This window comes from Lactuca serriola, chromosome 4 (genome assembly GCF_051521515.1).
Source record: "Lactuca serriola cultivar US96UC23 chromosome 4, Lser_US96UC23_V15, whole genome shotgun sequence".
Classification (NCBI taxonomy): Eukaryota; Viridiplantae; Streptophyta; class Magnoliopsida; order Asterales; family Asteraceae; genus Lactuca; species Lactuca serriola.
The window spans coordinates 75227858-75237681 of NC_136411.1; the positions used below are offsets into that span (position 1 = coordinate 75227858).

Consider the following 9824-nt stretch of genomic DNA (forward strand, 5'->3'; position numbering starts at 1 on the left):
TTATTAACCAAGTGACAATTTTATGTGGCCCATCAATCCTACTTTCTTTAGTCCATACGTTGCCTCCTTAATTCAACCTCCTCCGAGCACACTATACACAGAGTCATTAGAGTTCCCAAAAATTACACATGAACATAGTATTCCAATTAACATAGTATTCCAATAAAGAAGATATGGATGCATCATTAAGAGAGGACATCAAATACCTTATGTAAGTATGAATGTAAAAAACCTAACAACTGTATAGAACATGTAGAACAAGATTCGGATTTTTAAGATCGGTACTAACAAGTTAAGAGGGTGTTTGACTTTTCTTTTAAAACAATTTTTGGACTTTTAACTTTTCCAAAAGTTAAAAAAGTCCAAAAGATGTTTGACAAAATAAAAAAGTTCTTTTAAATCAACTTTTAGCCATGACAAAAAAAAAACATTTTTAAAAATTATAAAATCTTTTTGTGACTTTTGGTTTTTATATCTTAAAAGCTTTAAAAATCCACCCAAACACATTTTAAATACCTCATTTTAAAAAAAAGTTCTTTTAAAAAAAATCTTTTTTACAAAAGGACTTAACTTAAAAAATGAATCATAACACACCCTAAAGAATAATATCATTAATTCATTATCATCTATACCCTTTTGCTTCAGTAAATTTCACAAAATTTCAATATCTGACTCTTTTACGTATCAAAAAAACAAACCAAAATCACTTTTTCCCATACCCACCTCTAAGGATCCAATCTTTACGCAATAAAAAGGATCAAAATCATGTTCTAAACTAGTTTGTGAGATCGCAGTAGAGAATGGATTGCAGTCTTGAACAGCCGATGGAAATAGCAAGGAGACTTACTTCCCTACAACGTTCCTTCCCTTTATGTCTTTATATCACGAATCATCATGTTCTTTTCTCAATTTCTCACTCTCCATCTCTACCTCTCTATAGGCTCTCGTTTTACTCCCTCTCTTGAACAGTAGAATAAAGGAGAGAAGAGAAAAGATACTTAAACAATTACGAGGGGGATGAGGAAGAAGGGAGGGTGGGTAGTCTAGGTTTATTTCTTTTTATTTTTAATAATTAAATGTAGTTTATTAATAAAGATATAAGAAATTAAAAAAGATAAATCATCATTTTTTATAGCTCATAAAGCATTCAGTCAAGTTTTAGCAACTACGACTACAAGGATCATTCGTATAAAAAAATTGATAACGACTGAAATGTTGTAGCATTTGCTAAACCATTATTATAATTATAATATCATTTATAAATATGAATTTTATTTATTTCATGCCACTTTCATAAACTATCAAGAAACACACATTTAGCAATATTGTTTTTGAAGGATCCTTCAATTTTTTGAATTTGTAAGTCTAACCATGCTAGTGATTTTTTATTCATATTTTACGAAATACTTGATTCATATTTTTTTTATAAAAGTACCTAGTATTTTGGAAAAAAAAAGTAAATAGAAAATGAAACATTAAAGTAACATCTTAAAATCAAATGTATTCCACAAAAGTGATTATGTAAGATGAATGATTATTTTATGATATTTTTTCAGAAAAATAATCATTTTATGATATAACATATTATTTTGGTCATTTTAATAATTATCCCTTTTTACGTGACAAGTCTTTTTAACACAATATATTGAAAAGAAAAAGAAAAAAACAATTACAGTATTCGTGTACCAAAGAATAAGGAAAGAAAGGATGAACATTAAACAAATAAATAAAATACTAAAAGAAGAAAAAAAAATCCTACAGAAACTATTTATAAATATACCAGTGTTATATTTCTTCACCCTTTTTGAATACTTAAAAGAATAATAGTAGTAATGATTGAATAAAAAGCAAATCAACTCATACTACTTCTGTATCTAAATCTACACACAATACCTCAATTCATCAGGAGCACAAAACCACAACCCAAATTAATCCTATCTGCACACAACAAAACACAAATTTATTAATATTTTTTTAATTAACATATTGTACTTTAACAAGAAGCTGCCTAGTTAAAGTTTTTTTATTCTATTTTTCTTTTCTTTACATTGTACTTTAAAAATTCTAGCGAGTCATATAGGCGTTGAAAAATCTATCAATTATAACATTGTACTTAAACTTTGTCCTTATACACTACTTTGAAAAGTCTACCTGTTAGTGAAAATTGTTTTATACAGAGGTGTTTGGGATTACTTTTGAACATCAAAATTCATTTTCGTAGAATGACTTTTTGTAAAATGAATTTTTGCAAAAAGAGGTTCTTAAAATGTGTTTAGATTAACAAAAAGTCAGCAAAATGACTTTTTGTTTTAACCTTTATATATAAAACAACAAAAAAAATCAGGTTTTTGTGACTTTTAGAAACCCCTTATTTTCTTCTATGCAAAAAGTCATTTTTAGAAGAACTTTTCTATTACCCAAACACCTTTTTTTTTTGGAAAAGTTAAAAGTCAAAAATCATTCTAAAAGAAATCCCAAACACCCCAACAATGACATTGCTATAATCAGATAGATTTTTCGAGAAATAATTAGCAGGATTACCTAGTGTTGGGATTCCCAAGTGTAAGCTCAAGATCATCCGAAACACATTCCTCATGTATCCTCTCTCCTTCCCATGGCTTCACAAGCCCTAATAACTTCATATTACTTCCAAAAGCAAACTCCACATCCGACATCGGGACATCCGCCGCACCGTTGACCGCCGGAGAACACGTTCCGCTTTGTCCCGGTGTCCAAATCCGGCCAAACGGGTGGTGGTTTGCCACGAGGCTAAAGGTGGGAGACGACGGCCCTTCTTGGGGTGTTTGGACGCCAGAGAGCCACCCTGAATCTGGCGGCGTTTGGATGCCGGGACTATGGGGAGTGGAGGAGAAAGGCCAGGGTGGGGGTACGGTTTGATCGTGATCCATTCGTGGGGTCCGGCAAGTGGGGGAGCTTATGGGTGGGGTGACCGGGGCGCTTATGGACCCACCCGGTATGTAAAGATGGTGTGGGAATTTGGTTAATGTGGGACCGGATGAGAGGTTTTTTAGCCATGGGATTAGAGAGTTAGGGTCGGGGGTAGAATTAGAATTATAAAGAGATGAGATTGAGCTTGGAATTGAGGATGATGTAGGGCTGAAATTGTAGGAAGAAGCGTTTGGACTTGGTTGGTATGATGAGCATGGGCTATCCATGGCGGATGTAGTTTCCATTCGTTCAGCTGGTTTACAACCCTAAACAACAGAGGGTAAAATAGTCTTTTTATATTGGTTTAACAGTTGTTTTCGATAACCCGTGTGAGTAATAAAAGAAAATTAGATATAATTAAGTAATTAACCCACCATGAAAATAAATAATCATTTGATTGTTCCAAGTATAAATGATTTAAAATGAAACATAGATGGTGATACACAAAATAATAACCGATCATGAAAGTGGGGAGATAATCATGGCATAAGTGGGAATCCCATAAGAAATGATTCGAGACAAAAATGAAAGCACATATAAGTGAAGCAAAAGTAATGCTTTTACATGGCATTTCAAAATAAAAGGTGTAGGCCCAACTCTATTAGCTATATAAGTCAACATAACAAAAGCTCAAATTACCCTACCCTTAAATGATGCATCACCGAAATTTTTTAAAAAGCTACAAAAAACAATTATGGAATATTTATTCTTCAAACACAATTCAAAATATAATTTATTATTCTTCCAATAACCCCGAACCCTTTAAGCTGACATAAGACAATGTCCACAAAGAACTCAACTACAACCTTTTTTTCATTTTTTCTTAAATGAAGTACTAGTCATATTTATTTATCTTAAGAATTGATTATGATGGTAATATTGGTTAAAAAGGATAAGGTTTTCCGAAAATGACAAGCCATGTTTAATTATATCTCACGACGTACAATAGTGGGTGTAATCAATAATTTCCCTAATTAATGAAGGGTGGAGCTCACGGAAGAAACTGTCGAATTCGCTATAAAAGTGAAAAGTTATTTCCTTACAGAATAGAACGGAAACTGTTGTTAATAAAATTATCAGAAAAAGATGTGTGTGAGGGAGAGAAGTAGAAAGAGATCAGCTAAGGATGCTGCCTCGTGCTACCATGCGCCAAATGCTCAGGAAGCACGTTACCTTGTCGGTGATAACGACGAATCTCCAGTTTCCCCACACTCATACAATACTGATCATATTGGTTTATATACTGCTAACGACCTCAAATGAAAATTGCACGAATTTCATCTTTTACGTCTAGATCGATGAACAAAATCCTCTAAGTTCTGTTTTCAGATTTACGTCTAGATATATTATCAGATTGATTAAACGAAAACTGGAAATCAAAAAACTAGATCTTCAACTATTCAACTATAAGCATCATGAATCTCAGGTTACTAAGGAGAGCAAGAATTGGTTTAAGGAAGATAACGATCTAAAGGACTAAAACTCAATCAGCAGTTTGCCTAAATACCGACTATCACAAAAATCACGTTGCTAACGTGCGCACAAAATCATTCAACGGAGAGCATATGATCAAAAGCTATATAGTTCGATAAGAAAACTCGCAATACTAAAATAGGGAAGGAGACACTCGAGATGTGGTCATCTACAAAAACTGTAATTCAGTTATAAAACCCTTCTGCTATCGTGCGCGCCACCACAATCACGCTAAAAATCAATCCGAGAAATCGAGAGGATACAAGATGATGAGATTTTTAATTTTTTACTAACCTTACGATAAGTCGTTCCATCTTCTTCAACGATCCAACCTGCTTCGTTGCAAAGGGCTTTCAAGACCTCGTTATTGTCGCAGTGTTTAGGCAGCTTGTAGTTTCCGTAAACTCTAAGTCCGGCGAATATCTTGGCGGCGATGGCCCGTCGTCGTCTCTCTCTCCGCTTGTTATTTTCTCTCTCCTTCCAAGTCGGTAATCTCGTCCCAGCCGTCATCTATCTATATTCAAAAGAGCACCGCCTACTCCTCCTCCGTCGCTGGACTGGACGAATGAAGGAACAGCCGGAAAAGAGAGAGTTGCCGATTGCCGGAGGCAGGGAAGGAAACAGTGAAGCTAGTCAAAACCAAATAATAATAAATTTGGTGTTTTTGGTTGTAATGAGGTGAGCATTATATAATATAGGTTAATTTACGAATTGATTACCCCTAAGGGTCCAGTAAATTACGATAAAGCCATTGAATTGTTCAAAGAGAATCCTGGAAATTAGGGTCGCGCACGTGGAACGTGTTTAGTCTTTTCAAAAATAAAGAAAGTCTTCGTTGGGAAAAAGAGCGGCCAAAAACGTCGTCGTGCGGACCTATTTCGTGTTCACACCGTCACTAACTCCGTTACCTAAAAGACGGTGGCACATCTAATTTTTAGTTAATAATTCAATTTGCAAAATTTACCTATTTATCAATGTATTTTATTAAATTGTTTTTATAATATTTGATTTTTTTAATAACTAATCATTATCCTAATAAATAAGTAGAATCATATCACGTGTCAGTCTTCCAAACCCCAAAAATTGAATTTTCCCGCTTATTTTATTCAGTTCTATTTACGTAAATTCCATTCACTTCAAATCAAATCAAACAGAGGCAATAAATTCGGAAAAAACTGCACTCAAAATATGCAACCAACAAATTTAAATGAATAAAATATTTGAAAATAATATGAAAAAATCGATTTTTCAAAATTCCCTGGTTTCAAGTATAGATATGATGTGGTTCAGGATGTTCTTTTTGATGCTTATCGGTGTGCTGGTATTTCTGTGAAGAAAGAAGCGTCAGTGAACTTTTTGACAGACCTGCAGGATGGCAGGTCCACACTTAGACCGGCTGACATTTTGGTCTTTGGATAGATAGGAGGGAAGCATGCGTGCGTGGATCTTACTGGGGTCTCTCCTCTCGTTGGTTTGGGGAGCGGGGGTTTCGCAGCTGGGCATGCCGCTTTGAAAGCTGCTGCATGCAAAGTGGTAAAACACGAGAATGCATGTAGAGAAAATCAACATGTGTTTGTTCATTTTGCATTCGATACATTTGGTTTTCTCGCACCAGAGGCGGTGGAGCTCCTTAATAGAGTCCAACGGGTCATGCATTCTAATGTCATATCTCCTAGATCCACAAATGTTGTTTTCAAAAGAATTGGTTTTGCCATCCAGAAAGGGCTAGCGGCGCAGCTTGTTGCCTGTTTGCCTTCAATCGATATGTATTGAACTTTTATATGGTTTTTATATAAAAATTCAAAATTTTAATGGTTAAAAAAAATACCCGACTTGAAACATCCCAAAAATCCGTACCAAAAATTTTTCTTTAAATCATTACCAAAGCCATATTCATAAAACATATCATAAGTCATAACATGAATTCATAGTATCATTTCCAAAACATATTTTCATTATCAGAGTAAAACATCTCAGGCTGACTAATCAATGGTGTGTGTCATGCAATCACCCTGAGCTCTTCCCTCCGCTACCGGAAGCACCTGAAACCAAAACTGAAAACCGTAAGCACGAAGCTTAGTGAGTTCCCCGACCTACCACATACCCTGCATAAACACATATAGTATATACTGGGCCACGCCCGCTACTTCGGGCCTCGCCCGCTACAACGGCCCCGCCGCTCTAGGCCCCGTATGGCTTCGAGCCCCACTCGGATACAGATCTGTTTCACTTAGGCCTCGCCTGTCACTGGGCCTCGCCCACTAACATATACTAACACATAAGCATATCACAATACATAAGCTAACATATACTAGTAAATCCTGTCCCGAGGCCTCGCCCTTGTCCTGCTACTGATGAGTCATGGAACCCCGTCCACGCTCCTACTGATAGTGAGATATGGGCCCAGCCCACACTCACTCTTTCCCTAACTTGGGCCTCGCCCCTGTTCTGCCGCTAATGAGATGTGGAACACCGTCCACACTCTGCTATTGGTGAGATACAGGACCTCGCCCACACTTACCTCCCTACCAGGCATATACATGTATCACACAGACAACAAGTATAAACTATCATATAAACCATTCCTCGGGCACCCACCCGCTATCGTTGGACCTTGGTCCTGAATATTATTCTAGCATACTGCGCCTAGGGCTAACCCCCGGGTCTTCCTACTCATAACTACATGGGCCGGCATTGTGGTCGTAGACCCATTCACACAAAGGGGAACTCACCTCGAAATGCTGAACTTCTGCTGCTACTGTCTGCCTGTAGTCCGAAAATTCTCTGAACCGCTGCTCCACTAGCTCCCCGAGCTACCAATATCAATACAACACTTAGCCTAACTGTCCTCCCAAAAGTCAGCTAAGTCAACCCTAGTCAAAGTCCAAGTCCTGGTCAAAGTCAACCTTCCAATTCAACCCTACTTGCCGAGTCTGCTTACTGACTCGCCGAGTTCCTAGGCTCAGAATTCTTTCATTCGCGACTCAACTCGTCGAGTCAGCCCCTGACTCGCCGAGTCTACCGATTTCCGAGTCCTGACCTGTCCAACTCACTGAGTCCCCACTCAACTCACTGATCCAAGTCTTAACTTGAAGGGTTTGGGGTTTCGCGACTTGACTCGCTGAGTCCAAGAACAGACTCGTCGAGTTGTTCTTCCAACTCGTCGAGTTCCTGCCTATCTTCATCCAACTCGCCGAGTCCACCCATGTGACTCGCCGAGTCGCTTCAGATCTTAATCCATATAGTGGCTTTTCGAGCCATGTTGGGGCTCCAAACTGTAGATCCACTCTTCCCAAGTCTATCCCTCATGTAAAGTTGCAAACTGTACGTGAAACCAAAGAGATATGGGCTTAAAACACTCTAGGGCTAGGGCTTGGGGCAAAGATGCTTTACCAACACACCAAAAACTGATACTTTATGGGTCTCTAGGCCAAGACACACCTAGAGCTGAAGGGATCCATCTTGAGGACGTCCAAATCCCGAAATGCATCATACTTGGTCCAAAATCTCATAAAGAGGGACATGAAGAGATCTAACAAATAACAAGATAAGTAAGGAACTTGGTTACCAAAATGAGCAGCAAAAGAGATGAATCTTCTGGATCCACAACCCTCCTCTTGAACCCTCAACTCCTTCTTCTCCTTCTAGGCTTCAAGAACACTCAAAATCCTTCAATATTGGCTCACACACTCAAAGAGAGCACTATGGTTTCGTGGGATAACTTCTGGACAATGGGGGCTACAAATGAGGCTGATAGAAGGAGAACGAAATGTTTAAATAGTGCACAAAGTCCCGGATTTAGGGTTTCCCTCTTCAGACCGGACTCGGCGAGTCCTTTTTGCTGACTCGCCGAGTCGGTTACTTAATCGATCCCCCTAATCACGCTCCGACTCGTCGAGTTCCTCCCTGTACTCGACGAGTTGACCCCTTTAACTTATGGTTTTCCCTTCCTTTATTGGCCTTTCTGATTTCGGGTGTTAAAACTCTCCCCCACTTAAACTAAAACTTTGTCCTCGAAGTTCGCTATGGCCAACTGACCTATGATCTGCCTCCAACACTCTGCCTGGGAAACCTAACACCTATTGGCTACCTCTGCTGGCCTTCCACCTGACCATTCTGACTATCATTAACCTTGCGGATAATATTCCCAGGTTTACCCTAACCCTGACCATCCTGGAAGCCCCACTTACTCAACTAACAGTCCTTCTGGTACTCCCCGAGTACTTATGTTGGGCATCCTAGGGGTTCGCCCCCTTTTTCCTCGTGCGTTTTCTGACCTCCCCTTAACGCTGTGAAGGACTTATCCTTCACCGAATCCATTACCCATGCTACTTCTAATGTGGTCATCACTGCCAATACCCACTGGATACTTCTTAACACCACTGCCACTGACTGGAAATTTTTGTTGCCCCTTATTCGCCTTCCGGACGAACTGAGACCACCCTGGTCCCTACTGATCTATCAATATCTAGATTACCGGCTCCCACCGGTCGCTATACTCAACACGAACTCCTAGTCGCTCCCAGCGACTTTCGAAGAAACTTAGGCTATCTAATACTGCCCCCTCTACTCTGCCACTCTGGCGCTACCAGCCCTAGGATCCTCGATCATCTATCTTGACCCAAAGGTCCTTACCAAGCCCCACATGCTACTAAAACTCACGGGCCTTGCCCACGGGTCTCACCCGGCTATACTACTTAGCAACCCTGCTCTCAGGTCTCACATATACTGCTACTCTCATACGGGCCTCGCCCACGGGTCTCACCCAACTACATCCTGGAGCAGCCTTTCCCAAGGTCTCACCTCTCTAGGGCTATGCGGCAAGCTCCACACTATTCTCGTCACTACCCATTCCTAATTCCTACCTAGATCACTGGGAGGTAAGGGCCTCGCCCCAACTCTGCTAACTTGGAGATACGGGTCTCCGCCCACACTCCGCTAACTAAGCTGCTAGGGAATGCTACGGCTTACCCGTAGTCTTACCACACCTTCCATACCCACTAACTGCTAGTGAATGTTACGGCTAACCCGTAGTCTTATAGCACTTCCCACCTCTTACTGCTGCTGGAGAAAGTTGCGGCTCTCCCGCCGCTCCACCATGCTCTTCATGTTGTCTCTGCCACTGATTACTAGCACGAAAGCATCCCATGCTAACCGTTCTCAAGATCCTCATTCCGAATCTTTCGAGTCCTACAGGCGATCCTCCAACCGAATTCCCAACCCGATACTATCCATCTTGATTACATGAACTAACTGTTGGGAAGTTTCTCAAACTCCCAACGCTGAGCCCTCAATCCATCAATCGATGTGCTACTTCTTTTCCCTTCTCAGAGGTCGCGTATTCAATTTGGATCTGCGTGCTCTTACCCTTGTACACTCGGAGGGTTCTACCCAACTTTGAT

General features: G+C 39.6%; 1 protein-coding gene across 2 annotated transcripts; it reads right to left on the reverse strand.

The window, feature by feature from the left end:
- Positions 1-1714: 1714 nt before the first annotated feature.
- LOC145101918 (BES1/BZR1 homolog protein 4-like) lies at positions 1715-5090 on the reverse strand. 2 transcript variants are annotated; one of them, XM_079039224.1, is made up of 3 exons: positions 4717-5089; positions 2542-3215; positions 1715-1938 (listed from the first exon to the last, which is right to left on the reverse strand). In XM_079039224.1, exons 1-3 carry the CDS (start codon positions 4930-4932, stop codon positions 1935-1937), a joined length of 894 nt encoding a protein of 297 aa, XP_078895350.1. In that variant the 5' UTR covers positions 4933-5089; the 3' UTR covers positions 1715-1934. The 2 variants fall into 2 exon arrangements, with proteins under 2 accessions (XP_078895350.1, XP_078895351.1); XM_079039225.1 differs by lacking the exon at positions 1715-1938 and having other exon boundaries at positions 2538-3215; positions 4717-5090.
- Positions 5091-9824: the final 4734 nt, after the last annotated feature.

Coding starts and splice junctions, on each gene's coding strand:
- LOC145101918 (XM_079039224.1), bottom strand. CDS start 4,932: ATGACGGCTGGGACGAGATTACCGACTTGGAAGGAGAGAGAAAATAAC. Junction 3,216..4,716: donor ATGGAACGACTTATCGTAAG/GTTAGTAAAAAA, acceptor TCTGTTGTTTAG/GGTTGTAAACCAGCTGAACG.